General features: G+C 35.1%; 1 protein-coding gene across 3 annotated transcripts in view; it reads left to right on the top strand.

Annotated features, from left to right (window-relative positions):
• HGF (hepatocyte growth factor) overlaps window positions 1-23,558 on the top strand; it is an 82,902-nt gene that overhangs the window by 19,038 nt on the left and 40,306 nt on the right. Inside the window, exons 3-7 of one of the 3 annotated variants that reach the window (XM_082846529.1) lie at window positions 756-868; window positions 2,368-2,482; window positions 7,873-8,000; window positions 13,967-14,087; window positions 15,482-15,600. In XM_082846529.1, coding sequence (XP_082702655.1) covers window positions 756-868; window positions 2,368-2,482; window positions 7,873-8,000; window positions 13,967-14,087; window positions 15,482-15,600 — 596 coding nt within the window. Of the gene's footprint in view, window positions 1-742; window positions 869-2,367; window positions 2,483-7,857; window positions 8,001-13,966; window positions 14,088-15,481; window positions 15,601-23,558 lie in introns of all 3 variants that reach the window. The other 2 variants (XM_082846528.1, XM_082846530.1) reach the window with 2 other exon arrangements.

Raw genomic sequence — 23,558 nt, 5'->3', positions numbered from 1 at the left:
TGATAATTTTAGGAGTTAACACATTTCAGCAATTTTTGTCAAGATGATATATCAAAACTGTATTCTCTCTGATATTAGTTTTTTATTTAAATTAAAAATGCTTATGCAAGCAAATCCATTTAGGAAACACTGACTTATGCAAAGTTACCTAAGAGCAGGATTTTCATCGCCTTTAATAAGCTTAAATGCTTTATAACTCACCAAGAAGGGATATTATATGCAAAATTTCCCAAACATTTGATTTTAGATCCTTCTTTGCTGGAGAATCTCCTGGGGTGGTGATTTGTCTAATGCATTTTAGGACATGTCACTTTAGAATGTGCTTTATACAATTACAACCTTTAGAAGTTAATCATGATATTTCAAATATAATAATTTGTATATAACTGCAAAAATATCTTCCAACTTGCTGTGTACTTACAAAAAAAAATAAAGTCTTCAGAAATATTCCAAGTAGTTGTGCTATATATTGATTTTGCTTGTTGAAGACCTCATTCTTCTATGTGTCATTGAGAATAACATGAGACCATTTCAAATTTTATTCTATCTGATATTTAAATCTACACCTATAAAAATTTAATTTTGTTCTGTCTTATTTGGCTAGCAAAATGGTAGGTTCAAATATCCCTCATGTTTCTGTATATGTAATAATGCGTCTGTTTTTATATTGCCTTCCTTGTTTAAACCAGGTGCCTATTCTTTAAAAACTGTATAAATAGTAGTATTCCTTCTTTTCATTCAGATATTTTTTTCAGGGCCTTTGTTTTTGACAAAGCAAGAAAGCGATGCCTCTGGTTCCCTTTCAATAGCATGTCAAGTGGAGTGAAAAAGGAGTTTGGCCATGAATTTGACCTCTATGAAAACAAAGGTAACTTCCTTCTCCCTAAATATTTCGTAATGAAACCAGTATAAAATATATGTAATTGCCTGCCACAGTGCACTTTCTAACTGATTTTTCCATTATATCATGGATCTATTATGCAGTCAATTCATCTATTAAGACAGATGACACTACTGCCTTGACTATTTTCAGTATGGTACTTTAAAGAGAGCTTTTCCCAAATTTTCCATAGTTAGATTATCCCTCCCCTCTTTGTTTATTTCTAGTAACATCTCCCGGAACTGATATTCTCCACAGTCGTTTTAGAAAGTGCCACCTTAAGTTATTAGTTTAAGACATTTTATATAACAGCAAATTTTGAGTTTACTAAAGTATTCTAAATTTTAATAACTTTGGATAATTAATCTAAGTTATAGTGATGATAGCTGATAACAACAAAACGTGGAGGTTTTGAAAAATTAGTTGGATCTATTCCTAGTTACATACTTTTAAAAAATCTTTGAAAGAATTGAGACCATATTATTAATTTGTCTACTTCGGTAGTTTGATATTATATTCACAAGGTGTTTATTTTGTTCAACAGTGGATTTATAATAATAAAATAATTGAAGAATGTTTACTAAATGTGTATTTTACAGAATAAATCTCTCATTACACAAAATAATAATCATGAATTATGTTTATGATAATACTATTTATTTCAATTTTAATGTTTTATTAAATCATACTGTGTTTTTTATTAAACTTAGGTATTTAGTAATATACACAGACATTTCTTTGTTAATAGGGAAAATGTTTAAATGAAATTAAAATTAATTCATGTTAGAAAATAAGATGATCTCTATATACCCCAATAATTCTGTAAATCCTAAACATAATTCATAATCTAGTATAAAACCATCTTTAATCTTCTAGGTTGCTAACAACTGTATATACTATTATTGGATAGAAATATACAGCTTGTTTCAATTTGATTGTCCTATAATTTAGCAGCTGATCTGTTAGCAAAAATATGAAAATAATAATCAGCATAATGTAATTATCACATACACACACATACACAAAAACCCACACAATTTTACTGATATAAAGACAAATCAGTTATTTCCATTATCTTAAAGTAACTTTTTGAAGTCAATATAGGTTTACAAATTTTTGTTTTTAATATGTTCTTAAAATGGTCTGTGAATTTGAGCAAATCATTATGGTAAATTAAATTTGCCTGTCCAGTTGAGTATATAGAATAATCTACATTAAGTAGGTAGACTAATCTCTACAGTTATCCAGGTATATACTCACAAAATTAAAACTCCTCAATGGTCTTTTTTGTTTGTTTTGGATTACTCTGAAATGTATTATTTTGAAAATATTAGTAGAACTTTTAGGCAAGAAATTTCAATATGATTTGTGATGGTTTATAAGCATTACTTAAAGATTTGCATGGAATTTTATCATTTTTATTTTTAATATACACAGCAGATATGTTACACATAGTGATAGCATTTTTCTCTGCTTTCTTCTGATAGACTACATTAGAAACTGCATCATCGGTAAAGGAGGTAGCTATAAGGGAATGGTATCTATCACTAAAAGTGGCATCAAATGCCAGCCCTGGAATTCCATGATACCACACGAACACAGGTAAGAATAGCATGAAGAAAAGAGGATAGAGCCTCTCTTTTATAGGTGTGTTACCAATCCCAGGTTAGTGCTTCAGAATAATCCTACACTTCTATAATAATTTAGCCAACTCTGCAGAAGTGTATTAGGCCAAAGCTTATCTGAATTTGTAACTGATATTTAGCCAAAGAATAAAAAAATTATCATTAAGATGTAGCCTAACATTTTTTCACCTCAAAACCTCAATTTATAGATCTTGATGTTTGGGAAGAAATAATAAAAAAATAATTAAAAAAATTTTTTCCCTCTCTTTGCCTGCGAAGAGGCACAGCACTCTGCAGCTGGAGTGGAGAGGTTGCCTGTGATAAGTTGGAGATGGAACAGATTCTGATCTTACATAACCAGGGCCCAAATGTTCTTTAACCATGGTGGTTCTCAAACTTGACTGCACATTAAAATCACCTGCTACAAGCCCTTAACAAATCCTACCACCCAGTCATCAACACAGACCAATTAAGTCAGAATCACTTGGCACCAGTATTTTTTTAAAAGTTCCCCAGGTGATTCTAAATCACAGTCAAAATTGAGAACCTCTGCTAAAAATTCATGCCTCAGATTGACCAACTTTCCCATTTCACCTAGTGCCTAATGACTAGCGAAAACTTCTTATTCCTTGGAAATTAAATGTCTACAGTGAAGAGAAGAATTGTGTTCATTATAACAGATGAATGCTATTTAGGCTCATTAGGCTCATTAGTCTGAGAATTTTAATCATCATGGAGGAGAAGTATAGATATCTACTCACTAGAGAGCCATATATAGCCAGAGTTTTTTAAGATTTATTTCACAAAGAATTTTAACAGGAACTAAAGTAGTTTAAAACAGCTCTCCCTGGTTATTAGATGAATTGGAAGACTTAGTTTACCATGTGCCAAGTACCTTGTTGAGCAGTATACCTGGTTTATCTCATTTAATCCTCTCAAGAACCACAAAGTAGGTGATTTTATTAGTTCTATTTTTTATATGGTGAAACTGAAGAGCAAAGATCCTTAGTAACTTTTCAAGGTCATGCACGACTAGCAAGTGGTATGGCCAGAATCTGAGGCCAGCCAGTGTCACTCTGTATCCTATGTTTTAACAACCCCAGGGCCTTAAACACCCACCAAATCAGTAGGATACATGCTATGACCTGTTTTTGCAATAGAAGTAGTAACTTGCTTGATGAAGCCACTTTTTATTCCATTTCATTCATTTGGTGGGGGGGCAAAACTATGCAAGATGATTTTACTTCAGTAAACAGAAACGGAGTTCACTGGCCCACATAAAAAGAAAAAGAGTTGGTTGCTCTACACTGGGATCAAACCTGTGATTTTGGCCTTGTTAACAACAGCTAGTAAGTGTCCAAGCAGATCAGCTTTACAGTGTTTCAATAACAGAAAACAACTAATTTTTCCAAATTCATTACTTATGAATTACATGAGTACCTCCAAAACGTAGTTTTATCTTTACATTACAAAACAAACAATGTAATTGGTTTTGTCCTCTCATAAGGATTTGCATGGTGTCACTCCCTGCATAGTGAGGAAAACATTTTGCTTAAATAGATGGATCTAAGTTTTTCATGAACAAAGGAATGGCGTTTGAAATCAATCCTACCCTAGTTGAGGAGAGTGCACTGGATGACCTACTAGAGGTCTTATTTCAACCCAAATTCTCTATGATTGTCATTCTCTGCTACAGGAGTACATGTGAAATAGATCTCCCTGGGAACTGGCTTCCCAGTCCAATCAGCTATTTTACCAACAAACATTTCCTTGTGATATAAAGCTTTAGGGCTGAGAGGACCTTGTACATTAATCAATTTTTTTTTATTCAATGGGAGAAACACATTTTCATCAATTAGCAACTTATTGGAATATCTACATGCTAGGTTAATACTTTTAAGTGTTAACTAAAGATTAACTCTATGGAAAATTGAAAGAGAAATATATATCTATATACATCTGTCTAGAGGAGTGATTTATTGTCAACTCCCTAAATTGAAATATTTTACAAATGGCTTAATGGGAAGATGATGATAGATGATGAAATTAGTACAGAAGCTTAACTAGAAAATCAGGTGACCTGATATCTACATCTATATCCTTCACTGGCCACCCAGCATTCATTAAAGAAGCAGATGATGGAATGGATCAAGTTTCCTATGAGCACAGTTCATATTAAAAGAAAAGAAAAGGTGGCCAGCACCCAGAAGATCTAATTTATGTTTCAAAGTATATTTGGATATAACTCAATTTTAAATATTCCTTCACTTATCTCTCTAAAAATAAAGCCTTGCTCACAAGGACAGAGAACCAAAAATAGTATATATGTGAGTAAAAGTTTATTACAGAGCCTATTGACTGGCACAGGGTGTGTGTGTGTGTGTAATAGGTTCTCATAAACATGTGTTGAATGAACACATAGAGTGCAAAGATCAGCGCTAGGCTTTATCGCTTGGTCAAGTATGGGATACTAAAGAAAAGCAGACTGAAAACTTCAGAATACAAAAGAAAACCAGTTAATTGGGGTAAAAAGTCATATACACCAAAGACTGAAGAGAAGAGATGACCCAGACTGCTCTTTACCCTGCATGTCCTAAAGAGGAATGTGATATGCATTGATATAGAATTGTGGAAAGCAGCACACATTTTTCTCTTCATTTTTCATTTCTATTAACTCCAGTGGGAAAACTTTATTCATCTTTTAACCATAGCTAGTTTTGATTTCTACTTTATCACTTTCCCTTCCTACTTGCATTTTTCCTACTAAACTGTTGACTTATTCATTCACTACTTCATTTTTTTAAAATTAATTAATTATTGTCTGTATTGGGTCTTTGTTGCTGTGCGTGGGCTTTCACTAGTTGTGACGACCGGGGGCTACTCTTCATTGCGGTGCACGGGCTTCTCATAGTAGTGTCTTCTCTTGTTGCGGAGCATGGGCTTTAGGTGTGCAGGCTCAGTAGTTGTGGCTCACGGGTTTAGTTGCTCCACAGCATGTGGGGATCTTCCCGGACTGGGGCTCGAACCTATGTACCCTGCATTGGCAGGTGGATCCTTAACCACTGCGCCACCAGGGAAGTCCCATTCGCTACTTCTTCACAGCTTCTTCTTTGCTTTACAAATCCCCTGGAAAGGTATATATGTGTATATGTATGTATGTATGTATGTATGTATGTGTGTGTGTGTGTAACAAAATCTCTAAAACTGTAGATATTTTATATGTGTGCATTTAACATGTGTTAAATCATTATTTAGTTTTTTAAACTTAATACATAAAATGATATAGAATGAAGGAGCTTATAATAATCTAATTCATTCCATTCATCTCGTAAGTGAAGTTGAAAACCCAAAGAGTAAGTAACTTATCTAAGGGCTAGTGTCATATACTAGTCGAGTGATACATATGGGGCAACAATGTAGATTTTTGTGATCAACAATAACTTATTTTCAGTACTATACTATACCAAGCTTTTTCAGAAAATAGAGTTATAGGGGGATTTTCTTAGGTAAATTTGATTAATGTGGTACTTTATGAAAAAAATACAAAGTAAAAGTCAGTTTTCATTCTATCAGAAAAATGAGTATTTCATTATAAATTTAGTATGAAAAATTGAAGAACTGGCAAAGTGAAAGGAAATAATTTTCACACAATGGCACAAAGATTATCTTAAATTATTCTGGAATAATGGGGCTAAAATTAAGACAAAAGATGACTTATTTTTCCTTTGAAAATTATTGTTAGGAACTGTAAAGTCATGATAAGTTTTCATTATATTATAATTTTTGTCAGTCATAAGACATAATGTCTAATTTTTGTTCCCCAATATTTAAAATGCTAGTGAAGTAGGGATATAAACTCTTTATGTAAAGACATTTTGGCATTTCATGTTTATAATACTTAATAGATATCTTGAAAATGTTTGGTTAGTAGTAAGTCTCTTGGACTCTTTATTTTTGACCAATAATTTACATTTTCTGAACACTTAACTCTGGTGTATTTCCTGTCCAAATTAAATAATTTCATTGCAAAATGTTGCTTGGTACCCAAGGCATGTCCATATTTATTTTATGCCACAGCATAACAAAAATGATTATTTCTTAACTAGAGGTTTCAGTGGGTAGGAAACATATTCGAATGGTATTTACTGAGAGACTAAGATCTTTGGACTTCACTGTAATTTAAGTACCATTTAGATCTCAGAGGTCAGTAAAGTAGAAATTAAGCTTTATAGCAAAAATTGAACTGAGTATTGAAAATGTAACTGGATTTTCAAAAAGAAGTGCTTACTAATGTTACCTATAGATATATATTGTTTACTTATGCTTTTTTTGTGTGCAGTCTAGCAGACACTTGCAGCATCATTGAGGCCAAGGTCACAAGCAGTACAAAAGAATAAAAAGGGCTTTGAACTCTTCTGCTCTTATGTTGAAGTACTGTGTGCTGGTAACAAAATTATAACCAGGGCATTAGACATTTTAAATGAAGGTAATATATTGCAGTCTGCATGCAATGGCCAACTATTATGAACTAAACCTGAAAGCACCAAGCCCCAGTCACAGGGAAAACTTTTAAAATTTTTAACGAGAATAAGCATTTCTGTTTTTTACTATGACAGTCTGAAGACTACTAAGTGGAGTGTGCTTAATAACAGATGGAGTTTATTAAGTGTCAATTACTCTCTCATCTCTTTGAACTTCTCAAAACAACCACATAGGTGTAAGATGTTATAAGTTATGGTTATACTCAGTGTATAGGTAAGCTAGTAGGCTGAAAGAGGCTAAATTGCCCGCTGGGGTTTCCAGTTAGTAAGACAGAGCTGAAATTTGAGTCCAGATTCAATTTGTTTCTAGACCCTTTGTTCCTGTTACTTTATCAATCTATTTCTCAATTGTGCAGAAAAATGGGGGGCTATCATTCATAAGAAAAGCATAAACAAATAATTATCTCAGATAAGCAGTGTAATAGTGAGATTTCAAGGTCTAAGGCAGTGTTTCTGCAGTCCTCTCCTAAGTGGCTTTCCTCAATCATTTGCTGCCTTTGAGTGGAACTTTGAAATTGTGGCTCAAACAATGTCAATTAGGCTCTAGAATGATTGGCTCTTAGTGAATCCAGAGATGAATCATTCTTAAGGCTGCTGAATACGAGAATTCAGTTAGGTAAATGTCTATAAAATTTAAGTATCTTAAGCATAGATGGAAATGACAGAATTCAAGTTAATATCTATGGAGGTCTGAGATAGAATAAAGGATTTCTCCACTTTTGGGAAAACATACCCACTAGTTAGTAAAATTAATAGCCCCCCCCAAAAGTTGCATGCTCTTATACTGTAATGATTATCATTTTAAAACTAGCTTTTTGCCTTCGAGCTATCGGGGTAAAGACCTACAGGAAAACTACTGTCGAAATCCTCGAGGGGAAGAAGGGGGACCTTGGTGTTTCACAAGCAATCCAGAGGTACGCTACGAAGTCTGTGACATTCCTCAGTGTTCAGAAGGTAAATGAACCTGAATGCCATGTGGGGCACTCTGCTCTCCCTTTGTGTAAAACTGCAACTCACATTAAAGGTTAACAGAATTGAATCAAATCACAATGAATATGATGTTCATTCAATTGCAACTATAGATCATAATTCGAGCATTTTTATAGGATGTTTTAAAAACTGATTATCATCAGAATAATGCAAAATAATGGAGCAAGTTATCAGTTTGAATTTCAAAAGAGCCTGAGGTATCTCTTCGGGGAGAGTAAAAGTTTGGGCTTCCTCATCTGCTGTTTTGAGCTCATAATAGCTCAAAATCTGCTCCCATACATCACCTGAAAGGAGCAGAATGACACTTAGCCCTTTATGAGTAACGCTAATTCTACTCATCCAGAACCCACTTCTGCAGAAGTTTTGTCAAAGCTATTTTGAAGTGGTGTGGCAAGGGTATACGGACCCAGAAGAGAATAAAGGAAGGGGATCACTGAAAGTCCGCGTGCCCTGTGTGTGTTTTGGTGAACCAAATTTGATACATAGTCTGGAACTGAATACCATTCAGAATGGTATCTGAAGAGATCAAAACAGTAGATCACAGGCTGTATGGAAGGCAGGCACTCTAAACCCATGTCTGTGTCTTCACCTCCTCTCACAGCATGAAAGGGCACTGTCCTTACTTTTACAGTGGAAACTGAATGACGGGCAAGAAGGAAGAGTAACCATTTCAGCATTGTATATGGTTTCATTTTTCTTGGTTATCTGGCTACTGAATAGCTGGCTTTTTAGTTCTGTCAGAAACTAAAATACTGAAAATCAGAATGAAACATGGATTGAATTCTGATCAAAATTTAGTAGCATTTTGAAGTACCTGGGGTGGGGATTACGGCTGGAATGCTGTCCAATTTTTATAGTAAGGTATTTTACCTGTTTGTTATTAACCAGATATTTTTTGAACTATTTCTTCCATAATATTCATTAAGTATTAGGTTGATATTTATCACATAAAAAGGCCATTGTTAGCTAACTGTCACAGAGAAGGTGAATTTGTTTTCTGTTGTTAGTTAATTTAACATTCTTGAATTCATGTGCTAGAGCCAGTTCCATCTGTTTGTAAATTCTTACTTTCCATTCCATATCATATTCTGTTCACTATAACTTCTTCATTGTTTTTCTTTTCTTTTAAAAATAATAAACTGATCTGTGATAACGTTATGAATGTCTGTTTTGTATGAATAAGTCTGTAATGTTTGTCTTAAATTTACACATGGAAGAAAACCCTACTTTTAGGGAACTCTCCGCTATCACAGTTTTCTGAGGTTGAAAGTTATTGGCAAGGAGTTTTCTTTATTGGTTTTGTTTGATCTGGGACAGTTTTTACAAGGGAAGGTAAATTGGTCAAACTTTAAACAGTTTAGCATTTACCTTGCCTGCCTAGTCTGTGGGAATGTGATTTTTCAACCCCTGATTTAAAAGAAGAACCTTCATCAAACTATATTGGCATATATCTAAAATGACAGGCAATGTAGAATAAATGTGATAAAAAATAAATGCTTGGAAAAATTTCTGGTATTCCTTAGCTCATTAGAGTATACGTCCCTAATATTTTTTAATGATTTGAGGTCATCGCACCTCCCTTAGAAAAGGGCATTGATCATTAGTATGAAAGGCACATGATGCTATCGGTCACGGTGGCATTAAAGGTTGCAGATATGCTTTTTCTGGAAACAACTAGAAGCCTGAAAGAGTAGAATAACCCTCCTGTGAAAGAAGTAAACCAACACCTGTCCTATAGGCTAAACATATTTCAGGGACTGTGAATTGAGCTGTGATATTTAAATTCATGCTAACATAAACAATGTTTTAGCAGGATTTTAATGAAGAGGATCTAAAATAAGAAGAAGCATTGTCAATACATTAATGAAGAAAAATAGCTATTTATAAAATGGGTAATACAAAATATACAAAATAATGTTGATATGATGTAAATTTCTATTAAAATACATATATGAGGAAAAAGCCTCAAAATCCACAATGCTTAAATAGTATGATGGGTGAGACATTTTAATCTATGGATATTGTAAATGTCAAGTTCCAAAGGTTATATTATTATGGATGAAATATTAATGATCACATCATTTTGTATATTTTAAAATTAAATAAGAAAAGTATGTGGTCAACTTTGGACTGTTCTTTGGAAAAGGACAAGTAGAACAGTATATATTTTTTGAAAATTTTTTAACTATATTAAAATATTTGCTAAATAATCACCTGAAATTTGTCTGCAATTTTGGTTCATAAAAATATATCTGGTATTTAAAGATTAAAATTATTTTCTTTTAATTTAAACCTTTGAAATATATAAAGCATTCCAAAATGAATACTCGTTTATCACATTTAGAACCTTACATAATTATGTAAAGAAAATATTACCATTAATGTTTAATTCAAAGATTATGGAAAACAGAGGTATATAAAATTTGACTTCTTGCTTTAACATTTGCTTGGGATTTAAAAGAAAGCAATCACTAATCACTGAAACAGATTTTTTAAATGATAAATATTCAAGTAAATGCATTTTATTAAGCCATAATCATTATTTTTAAATACCTTACACTTAAAATACCAAATAATACTGCCATAACTTTAAATGTGTAATTCCATACTCTGTGTGGCAAAAGACTTTTAAAAACAAAGATTTAAATAAAACTATTATTTATAAATGTGGATTTGTGAGACTATTCATATTTTAAACATTCAGTTTTGCTGAAGTAATCACTAGAGTGGATTTGTCTGAGAGATATTTTCAAAATAGCTGTTTTAGTCTGTAAACTCAGATCACTTGTGCTTTTATGATTGATAAAAATGGAACACAGTAATTTTTGAGTTTAGTTAGTATATGAGAAAGGTGTTAAATTAATCCTAGTTATATTACAATTAATGTGTAGTTTTGGGGGTTTTCTATTAACAATTAGAGCAGAACTATAATTAGAAAAAGGTATTCATTTACTTATGAATATAAACATTTATTTAGTTTGAGCTTTTGTGAACTGGGACAGTATTTTGCTTTTGTTTGTTTTTTTTTAAGGGAAGAACTTGCTGGAATGGTTAAATAATACACTGGCAACAATAGAGAGAGTCAAAAGGAAATACAGCAGGAGGTGCAGTCCTCACCCTCTTGCACTCCTATATAGATAATGCTTTCACCTGAGTCCTTGGTAGGTAGGTGGACTTGGTTTCCACCTATACGGCTTGACTTTGAGCTGGGAAAACTTAAAAGAGTCTTAGAATTCTTGAAGTTTGAGAAGTAAATATGAGTTCAAAATTTGCCTTTCTCGAAGTAATTTTTATGACTAAATTGATGGTTTGATGCAATGGAGAAACCACAAATTTTTCATCCTTGAATAAGATGGCCAGTCTCGTTTCTCCTAGCCCCCAATAGGTGAGAATCCAACAGGCGGGCAACCTACTGCTATAAACAGGAGCGAAGAGGGTAATGAGGACAATACTGAGCAAAGGCAGGGAGACTGACTTTCTAAAAGTTTTGCTTTCAGCCTATCTTAAAGTATGACCAGTAAGAATGTGTAGGAAACAAGTTAAAATATGTAGAACAAAGAGGCAATTAGGGAGAATGGAAAGAGCGCTGGACTGTGGGTCAGAGGACCTATGTTCCAGGCACAGATCTGGCATTTTCTGTTTTAGGTAAGTCCCTTAAAACTTTTGTGAGCCTTGTTTTCCTCACTGCAAGGGTCAAATGATTTCTTATATGTTAAAATTACTGAATAATCAAAGAATATGTAACTATAATATACTTAGCATCTCAGTCCTATCACAGGATTCACTTAATTCCCACCCCAACAGCAACTTTCATTGCCTTCGAAAACCTAACATTCTTCGGGTTAACTTTTATTATTTTTCAATCTCATTAGTTCTGCACCTGCATTCATAACTCTCTCTTCACTTCACTATAAACAGCATACTAATTTATGTTTCTGTACCGTTTATGTTATTTTGCCCCTTTGTAGTTTATCCACATCTTATCCATCCTTCAAGGTCTAAGTAAAATCCATTCTCTCCTACAAGCCAAACACTAAGAACTTTCAGAATTGAATAAATTATCTACAAACTTGCTACTCAATGTGAGGTCCAAGGACCAGCATCATCATCATCCTCTGGGAGCTTGTTATTAATGCCCCAGTCCTGACTCACTGAATCAGAACTTGCCCTTTATTTAACAAGATCTCAAAGTAACTTTTATGCACATTAAAGTTTGGAGAAGCACTGATCTACCACTCATGCTGGAAAGCAGTCACCTTACAGAATCACCTGTTTCATTTGTGTAGCTATGTTTCCTTAAGAAAATTAAAAATTCTAAAGTTTCAGGAGAAGTGTTTTTAAATAATGCCCCAACACAGTTTCCTGGAAAATACTTTTATTCACTCTAATTAGAAAAGGATATAGTCTTATAAACTGCATTTTCTGACTGAGACAAAATAGGTGTATTTTGATTCCTGAGTACTATACAAGATTAGAAATTGTATGCGTGGATATTTTATCCCCTTATTTGTGATCACAGGATTCTATTCTCCTCTTTCATTCAATACAAAGGAGCAAACAACAATGATCAATGTTGTATCATTTTCTGTGAACATATCAAACCTGCATTCTTTTTAAAATGGGAACTAAGTTTGTACCCCCATTCAGATGGAAAGCTGAAACGTGATACTACATAACCTATGTGGGACTGACCTTGGCCAACCAGAGCACCTTTATCGGTATGCTCTTGGATCCCTGTCATTTATATTTCAGGAGCTTACTGACTGTTGTCTGGGGGATCTCAGTATCAAATGAGAGGAAGCTGAATTGGTCCCTTGTCTTAGTTCATAGATCAACCTGCACGAAAAGAAGCAGATGGATCAGGCCAAATGGTTTCATGTTTTAGGGATTTAGTTATTAACGGCCTATTAGGTTATAAAAATCAAAGTTCAAAAGTGACGATTCTAATAATATTCCCGAACTTCTACAAATAATACTCATTAGGCTAGATCCCGGTGGATAAAACTAAACACTGATATCTTTTCCCACTTCAGCTAATGTTAGACAATCAGTAATCACAAGATACAAATGATGTGTTTGGGGAAGTTTGCCGGATCTGTAGGAAAGCCAAGCAATGATTTATTCCACAGGATGCCTGCCGTGCTACAAATCAACCTGTCCATTTGAGAAGCCTTATTTTCAGCTAGTTGATGTGATTCAGAGTTTTCAGTGTGGTATAAGAGGCCAGCCAGAAGAGAACTATTAATTAACTTCACAGAGTCATCAGCAATATCCAGCATAATTAGATCAACTTACACATTTTAAAAACAGTGAGTACAAGAAGTTCAATAGCAGGTCATGTTCTATCCTAAGCTAGATAAGTATGCAAGTCTGCTCAGTTATTCGATGTGGATACTCACTGATAGAAAGGAACCGTGATTTCGTCCTGTAAAATATTCACATTCTCAGATCTGTCTGGTCCTGATCTTGGCATTAACTGTAGAAGTATGATGTGTACTCATTTTAAATTGTGTATTTTCTGTGTATGTGTTGCAGGGTAAGTTGAGAGAAGAGCACTATCGTGTTGACAGTATAGATATTGAGAGCCCTGGCATTTTAGAACAACAAAGGGAAAATCCCCAAGAATTTTCAGTTTCTAGGTACCTTTTGGACAGTTATGAAAAAATTAGAAAGGCAGCATCTTGGCCCTATGGTAAATCTGTATGACACTAACTACAAAATTCCCATTTAAACTGTATGAAAAGTTCAGTAGGGAGTATTTTATACCACTATTAATGGATATTAAGCCCTAATTTAAAGTTAAAAGGGTATATAAGTTTTTCTAAAAATATCCTTGCTAAATAGGTGATTTACTGTTCTTTAAATGGAACAGTGGTGTTCTTGATTTTGCTGTCAGAAGCAATTAACATGCCATGCTTTAATTTTATTAGTTGAATGCATGACCTGCAATGGGGAAAGTTATCGAGGTCCCATGGATCATACAGAATCAGGCAAGATTTGTCAGCGCTGGGATCATCAGACGCCACATCGGCATAAATTCTTGCCAGAAAGGTAAAATACCACCAAATCCTGCGTCCAGTGATTCTGTTTGCAAACTGTTATTTGCCCCATGGCAAGTTACCATGGAAATTCTCTTGATATAATGTTTTCCTGATAGTCTTGGGGCACAGGGATTTATGATGAGGTATGTGAGAGTGCTGGCTTCACCTCCAACTGGGCTTGGCTGACTAGGTTAAGAGTCCCTGAAATCAGGATGGTCCTGAACACAGAAGCATCAGTGGCTGGAGAAGGAAAACAGTAATAGAAGCTTCCTCTTTCCCTTCCACAGCAGCAAAAAGAGAAAAGCTCATTCAATAATAAGCACTTTGACAGGCCCAAGCTGGGGAGGGCGGCATTATTGTTAAATAAAAGTGAATGTGAATCTCCTTCTAATGCCACACCTTCCGTGACTTAGGTAAAGTGGGGTCAATGTGTGACACCGTGATGCAGGTCATGCCCATAGAGACGGAATGAAAGGTGGAGCAAACAATTCTTTGGCTGCTTTCTTGTGGTGGATTTTGAAGTTGCCCATCTGGAAAAGTCAGGCAACCAAGTCTACTTTTCTCCTCAGGAGTAGGTTTTGAGTTTAAATGGTTTAAAAATTATGTGTATTTTGGCCCATTCATTTCACAGGAAACATTTTAGTTGAAAAAAATTTTTCCTTCTTTTTATTATAAAGAATAAAAATACAAATAACTATAGAAGAAGGTCTATCCCCACCTTTCTTCTGAAATTGCTGAAAGGTGTTTTTTCTTTCTTCTTTCTCTTTTTGTCTTGCTCTTCTAGATGAAATTAAAACTGCTTTGTTTTTTAGTGCATCTCTTGTCTTTTAAGTGAGAGCAGAAGGAATATGGTAGCAATTAAAAACAACTCACCAATTCAGGACCCTGTTAATTTAAAGGGAGGTGGGTATAGAGAAAGTGGTGTGATGGAGTGTGTCTCTAGCTCTGCTGGAGGTGAGGGCATGACCTAGGAAGACTCTAGCTCTAAAATTGAGCTATCATTAGTAACATAGCTATTGAAACCTAACTTTCAGTTTGAACTTTAAGTCTGCCCTAGAAGAGGACCTGTTTTCTTAATGAGCATTCTACACGAGGTCATGTTTATGTAATCTTCCTTAATTGGGCTTTGTAAGAAGGGGATTCAGTTTGGGGCCTCAACCAGTGGACCGGTACCAAGTGGACCTAACTTATTAGCAAAGGGGATGGTACTCTAGCCTTAGTAGAATATGCACAGTAATAGATTCAGCAGTTAATGATTAGCAGTCCTCGTAAGGCAAAACATAGAAAATCTCTGCTTTCCTCAGCTAACAGTATCCGAGCTAAGTCAAATGTTATTTTGTGAGCTGAGAGCTGGGTGGTGTTCCAGGCAGATTTACATGACACTTTTCTTGGTGTGGTTTGCAGATATCCCGACAAGGGCTTTGATGATAATTATTGCCGCAATCCTGATGGCAAGCCGAGGCCATGGTGTTATACTCTTGACCTTGACACCCCCTGGGAGTACTGTGCAATTAAAATGTGCGGTAAGTTAGGGTCAAATTTATTGCTTCCTTTTCCTCTCACAGACTGGATCTAAGCAGGCGATTATTAGAGAGACAGGTTAACAACTATTTTACTTGATACTTTAACGTGTATAGGTTTTAACATTTTTAGAATGTGTTACATAATCCTACCCAATCTTTTGCATTTTCAGAGAGCCATTATTTTGAAAGAGATACACACACAAGTGCACACGTACACACAAAACATTTATACTTATGGTAAAGACAAACATTCTCATGTTACCAAGAAAAAGGGAAAAAAAATCTGCAGAGGGAGGAAAATGATCAGGGATTATGTGCAGTATCATAATGTCATTAGGGCCATAAGAGCTAGGACCTCGGATTCTTACCTTCCAATCCTGTATCCTTTCCCTACCTATCCTCCCAGACATAACATGAGCTGTCAACTGACTATGCACATCTTCTGGTGAATGACAGAGGCTGCAATGTAGAAAGCTAAGTCTAACAGAAGCTTCTCACAGATATCTTTAATCTCTAGTAGCTGATCCTCACCTCTCTGGCTGTCCTTATACACAGCCTGCATTCTCTTTCAACCTGTTTTTTTTTTTTTGAGGTACGCGGGCCTCTCACTGCTGTGGCCTCTCCCATTGCGGAGCACAGGCTCCGGACGCGCAGGCTCAGCGGCCATGGCTCACGGGCCCAGCCGCTCCGCGGCATGTGGGATCTCCCCGGACCGGGGCACGAACCTGTGTCCCCTGCATCGGCAGGTGGACTCTCAACCACTGCGCCACCAGGGAAGCCCTCAACCTGTTTTTTAGCAGTCCTACTATCCTTCTACATACTGGCCTTTACCCAACTTTCCTGAGTTTATGATAAAAGTTTCTTTTCTTACTTGCTTTGTGATATCCCTTTAAATCTTGGTCCTCTCCTCCACAGTTAACTCACACACTTTTATTCTTCTCTGAAATAATCCTGGATAATAATTAGACATAAACATGCTTTTATTTCTGTGTGTACAGTCTTATGTTTTCAACTGGATCCTAAAATGCTTTCAAATCAGAATTGCATAAATTTAGTAAGGTGGAATCATGTTATAAATTGGCTGGCTAATATAAAGATATGTATATCTAGAGAGAAAAATGTAAAGACATACAATCAGGTACCAGCACCCAGAATGATAAATGTACAATTATGAGGCTATGGATAGGGATTTGCATATTTCCCTAGATTGGCATGATGAGGCTCTTTCTTTGAACAGACTTATTCAGTATTATCTACACTATGATACTGCCAAGGTAAATATCTCTCCACTTAGACCTGCTAATAAAAGGAAATGTTTTGGACGACTCAAATAAAGCCCACAGAAAGGAGATGTGTCTGGCATATGTGAAATAACTGCAGAATCTGGAAGGCTCTCAATGTGAACACAGTGTTCCAAGGAAATTGAACCATCTGTTTGGTTCTTTAAAATAAGGGATGACTCTTGTGACAGTGTTTCTCTGTATAGATTGGTTAGTTCAACTCAATGAGTTTTTAAATCTTGTTAATCTGTCCATAATTCTAGACCAGCTAGGTACAATAAACCCATAGTTTCCCCTCCATTTTTCTTTTTGTGTGTGTTTTAGGCACTCAAAAATTGTCTCTGGAATAAGACCAGTATAAACAGACACACACACACGCACACACACACACTCACATGCATATTCACTGGCACGTTCACCTTTCAACTGGCATGCATAAGACTGGCTATTTTTAAAAGACATTGGGAGAGGAAAAAAATAGAATGAATATGACACTTCTAACTATTAGATAAATTTCTTTTTCTTTTCTGTCCACATTTAGCTATTTATACAACTAACGTGCAACAATTCTGATGGCTTTTTTAAACAGAGGGTGATGTTTATAGGATGCTAATTCTGAGAAAATGGTGGCAGAATTTGTGACCCAAACCTATATACAGTATATAGTATATACAACCTATATAGTACATACAACCTATATAGTATTAATATATACAACCTATATACAGTATATAGTATATACAACATGATGATTAAGGGGTGCTGAACCTCCTGGGTTCCTCTGTATCCGTGAGTTCATCCAACCTTGGGATCATGTAGTACTATAGCATTTACTATAGAAAAAAAACAGCGTATAAGGGGACCCATGCAGTTCAAACCCATGCTGTTAAAGGGTCAATTGTAGTGAAGATAAAAATATTTTCAGCTTTGGGAATATTTTAAAAATGTTTTATTACAGGACAGATTTTAGTTTCTAATTTATATAGAGAGACTACATTTTTATTAAAATTAATGAAATAAAGTGACATTCAGGAATTTTGGAAAGCATAAGAGAGAATGTCTTCCAGATATTTTGGCTTATACATATAGTAAAGGCTACAATGCAAAACTAAGGAATTTGGTGATGGTTTCAATTGTGTATTAATTTTCGATTGCTGCATAACAAATTCAGAAACTTGGTAGCTTAAAATAACACATATTTCTTATCTCATGGTTTCTGTGGGTCAGGAGTCAAGGCATGAGTCAGGTGTGTCCTCTGCTTAGGATCTTACAAGGCCACAGTCCTGGTGCCCACCAGACCTATTGTCTCATCTAAGACTTGGTGTCCCATTCCAATATTCTAATTCAGTTTCTTGTGGTTGTAGTGCTGAGATCCTCAACTCCTGGATACTGCCTGATGTTTCCTACCACATGACCCTCTCCACAATATGGCAGTTTAATTCTTCAAAGCCAACAGGATAGCTTTCTGTTACTTTCAACCTCTGACCTCTGCACCCTCTTCCATTTATTTATTAAGAATATTTTTCAAAGGTATTAAAATTTTATAAGCCAACTTTACCCAACATTCTGCACTGGGGATGAATGTCAAAAGGACTTGTTCAGAAATCATATCCTTTAGAACTTCCATATAATTTCTTTCCCCTTAACACAGAGTTGTGAAAGGTAAAAATAACAGTGTTTTGTTTTCCTGGGAAAATAGTATATCTTTATTTGGGAAAATGATTGAAAAATAACTGGTCAGTTTTTGCCTCCACACTGTGATTCAATGCAGAAGGCTCTGCACCTGCTTTTAAAGAGCTCACCTGATTAGGTCAGGCCCACCCAAGGAAGTCTTCCTTTAATTAATTTCAGGTCAACTGACTGGGAACTTTAACTACATCTACAAAGTCTCTTCACTTTTGTGGTACAACATAAGCTAATTACAGGAGTGGCTCTCCCATTATATTCACAAGTTCTACCTGCACTCAAGGGGAGGGGATTACAGAGTGTACATCAGTGGATAGGAATCTTAGGGGTGTATTAGAATTCTGTATACCACACACATATTTACATGCACTAGTTGTAAGAGAATATTGATTGTCACTTTTTATTTGTATCATTTGATTCTTTGGTGAGCTTTCTGGTTTTCTCTCAGTCCCAATTGCTTGAATTCATTCTGAGTTTTCAATATGTTTGAAGAAAAGAATAGAGTTTATGATTGTGTCACTTGTCTCCTCTAAAGCTGAAGGGGAATTTTAAAACTCTTTTTTAAAATTATATAATAACTGTATAAGAAGGTTATAATTGCTACCATTTATTTAACATCTACAGAAAGGTGCTTTCCATCTACTGTCAATAATCCTTATTTCAATTCTACAAAATGTGATTAGGTAGGCCAGTGAGAAAGGTGTGCAAAGACTTGATGGGTGAAGCAGAACGGCAATATTCAAGACATGGTAATTAGGTTGATATGGGTAGGATGGGGTAAAGACAGAGAAATGGAAGAAGATAAGAAAAATAAGATTGATGTGAGGCAGATGAAGTCGGATCCAAGAGTAGCCCATCCAGTTGCCATGAGAAACACTGAAAAGTTAAGCAGGGAGAGTGGTCTTATCTGATTTGTCATCTAGAACAGTAGCTTCCAAATCGGTATCTATGAAACCCCGGGGAACACAAAGACTGTCCTAGGGGTTTATGGGCATGGATAGGTTAAAGGGCTGAAATTCCAGCTCCTAGTTTTCTATATGAGTTCTTTTCCAAAGTCTTCTGCTTGAGATGCATGTGTTCCCAAGGAGTCAGTCAAGTTCAACTTCCTGCCTGCCCATTGACAACTGCCCTTTGCTACTTTATTGAAAAAAGCCAAACTGCTAATCCTTCCTGAATATTAATGTGGTGCACTGTCCTGGGGACACTAAACAAAGAGACCTTTGAAAATACTATATATTAATGCTGTTTATCATTTACGTTCTGCTAATAATTGTATAACTCTATCCATAACATGTATACATATATATGTATATTTGTGTGTTTGTGGCAGTGTGTGTGTTTAGTATAGTGTGCATTTATCTCTTAGAATTTTGTGGTCACAAGAAATTTTTTTAAAATTTAAGTATATAAAAATCTTTCAGGAAAGTATGATAGGTGAGGAATAAAAGATTCTCCAACATAAAATAAAATACATTACACTAAAATAACATTCTGTGGGTAAAGTGGAATGGAAAAATGATTCAAGGAGAAAAAGAACTTGATAATGTACATTTTGTCCAGAAAAAGGTATAGGTATCAAATCACTGTGGTATTTAGAGTCCATTAAATCCATTTAGAAGAGTGATATAAAAATTTTCAATTTAAAACTATCGATAGTTAAAACATGCTAGAAACCACATCTTTTGCAGCTATTTAAACTTAGCACAAAAAATGTAGATGTCAACTTTAAAAACAAGAGAGGGAATATAAATATTTTTTCAAAATTATTTTAGTAACAGGAGCAAAAACAAAAACAAATTAAAGAAACCAACAACATTTGAAGACTGCTGGTCCAGAAGAATTACTATGTATTCTGGGTAATTAGCATGGAGGCCGGTGCATCTGATAAGAGTTGATTTTAACAGGCAAGTAAGAAAGAGAATGTGAACTAAGGCAGTAAGCAGTGACAAAACAATGTGGAGGAGGATGTGAGCAATATTAAAGAGTTAGAATGTCCCATATATAATGATGAATTGGATAATGTGGGAAATGAGAGGGAAAAGGTTACCCTAAGTTATTGGGTAGATGATACATATTTAAGAGAGGTATAAATTTGAGGAGAAAGATAGTAAGTTTGGTTCTGCTTATATTGAGATGCAGGTGCTTCATGTCTGTGCTCAAAGTACATCTAAGTTCAGTCTTCCCTGAAGGTCATGCAGAGTCATAAGTGAATGTGATAGCAGAAGCCTTGGACATAGTAGCAACCCCAGGAAGCATAGAGAGAGCATAATGAGTTTTTGCCCCTTTTCTATAGAATTCATTAAATAAATATTTGTTGAATAGCTCTTATACGTCACATGCTTTCCTAGTTGCTGGGAACTTTCCTAGAAGTGAACAAAACAGACCAAGATCTATGATAAAATTAAAATTTCAGAATTTTAGCATGAACTAGTAAAGTAAAAGCTGACACTGCCTTGACACTGGGCTGTTTACACCAGATCCAAGGTTTTGAATACTGCTCTCAATTCCTTTTATTTGTTAAAAAGCTGAATGAACTACAAATTTATTCTTGTCACTTTGCTTCCAACTTTCAATCTTACAATTAGTATAACACTGAAAGTGAAGGATGAACATTGCTCATCCCCTGACAAATGTGTAGCAGGGTATTCTGGGACAGGCCTTCTCAGTCCTCCTTCACACCATGTTCTTCAGAAGGTGATGTCTACCTAAATGGCAGCAGCCCACACATATTCTGGCTGTGTAACTTTTAACAGACTTCCAAGAATATGAAATTTTAAGACACTGCAAACATATAGCAAGATTGGAAGTCCCATGCAGTGCTTAAATGAAGTACTGATATTTTTATGGTTTTCCCCTATAATAATAACTTCATATTCTGAATAAGAGTTTGTTCTATACATTAGTTCACTGCTTTTCAGAGAGAAATAATATTTCTTGGGACTAATTGTGCTTTTCTGAAGTGAACTTTAGTAGCTCTTTGGCAACTGAAAAGCTAACTTGTGGTTAATGTCCCTTATCTTGTGGTTGATGTCCCTTAGATATCCCATTGAGTATTTAAATCAGTTGGACTGAAGATATCTTTACACATTATTGAGAACCCCAAATTGTCTGCGTGGGTTACATGAATCAATATCTACTGTATTGGAAATTAAAACATAAATTTAAAAACATTTAATTCATTAAAAATAATAAGCTCATTAATAAATATAACATTTTAAAAGAAAAATAACTATTTTTTTCAGAAAAATAGGGAGGACAATGACGTTGCTTTAGATTTTTTGTAAATTTCTTTAATGTTACCTTAATTAGAAGTCGATAGCTGAGTGTCTCATATTTGCTTCTGCATTCAGTCTTTTGGGATATCATACATCAAGTGCAACTGGAAATTCCACTGTAAAAAGGACAAGTGACATCTTAGCATTGTTATGAAAACAGTTTTGACCTCCTAGATCCCTGAAAAGATCTCTGGAACCCCAGGTATCCCTCTGAGAACAACTTTCTTGCTACATGTCATACGTGTAAGGCTGATGTCCCATTAAAGTACACCTGCTAGGATAGACCTGTTGGCTGTTCCAATTGTTCCCCACCTTTTACCACCAGCAACTTGCCTGGTTGGAGACTTTTATCGTTTATTATCTTTTTCTCTGATTTTCTTCATTTATCCTATAGGATGGTCTAATCTGCTTTTTTTAAGCTCTCTTTTGCATGATTGGTACCACCATTTACACAGTTTAAACTCCAAAAGCCTAGAACAATCCTAAACATGCTCTTTCCTTCACTCCTCACATTTGATCCATCATTAAGTCCTGTCAATTTTATTTTCTATGTATCTATCAAATCTCCATTTCACTTCATCACTGTCTCCTTTATCCAAGACAGCATTATTTTCATCTTGAATATTTGGGTGGCCTTCTGAGTGGAGCTATATCCATGTTCACCAGCTTTCCCCTCCAATCCCTTCTCCACACTGCAAACAGGATGACATTTAAAAAAAAATCTGAATATATCATTCCCTATGCCTAGCATACCACACACATACACAACAGTTTAAAACTCTTTAATCATTTTCTTTGATCTTAGGACACAGACAAAACAAAACCATCCTTTACTCCTCCACCCCTATCTTTAGCCTCATATACATTTCTCTCCATGCTCTCTGTTCCAGCCAGAATAGTTTTCTCCCTATACCTCATATTTTCCATATTCTCATTATAGTTCCTTCACCCCTGCCATCTCCTCTCCCCTGAAAAATTTTCTCTTCCTTCCTCACCTAGTTGACAGCTACCCATTGTTCAAATTTCAAGTCAGTTATCATTTCTTCATTTGACTTCCCCTGACTCAGTCAAATTCCTTATTGTATATTTATAGCAACATAAACCTCTCCTTCCATGTACTTCTCAGAATTTGGTTTTTACATTTATTTCTGAAGTTATTTGGTTAATAGCTGTCTCTATCAAAATTTGTAAGCTCCAAAAGAGTAAGGACCGGGTCGTTTTTGTATTCCACAGAGTTACCACATTGCCTTGCACGTGACAGGAGTTCAATAAGTCTTTGTTGAATGAACCACGGTTACCTTCCTGCTCAGCGGTAGTTTTCATTTTCTTTTAGTGTCTCCTGGAATTTCTTCTATGCTTCTTGATTTTCATATGAAAACTTGGCTTTTCCCAAACATTGCCAACCAGGAAGATTTGCTTCATACCTTCTTCCCATCACCTCAACTCATTGTCAGTTTTCATGCTTCCATGAGCTAGTTTTGTTCCTTCATTGCTTGATGTCTTGATGTCTTTTCATTCAACAAAATAAACAAATCTTGTCATATTTTACCTTATTTTTCACTTCCTCTTTCTTTTCCTTCTTATTTTTTAAACTTCTAGATATGTAAGTGTCCACAGCCTTTTTATATTTTCAAGAGCTTTACTGAGGTATAATTGATATGTTAAAACATCACATATGTAATGTACACAGTTTGATAGGTTTGAACATATGCATACA

This window comes from Leucopleurus acutus, assembly GCF_964270905.1.
Source record: "Leucopleurus acutus genome assembly, chromosome: 9".
Lineage (NCBI taxonomy): Eukaryota > Metazoa > Chordata > Mammalia > Artiodactyla > Delphinidae > Leucopleurus > Leucopleurus acutus.
The sequence above is the reverse complement of the archived record's forward strand: the minus strand, read 5'-3'. Positions and strand labels throughout refer to the sequence as shown.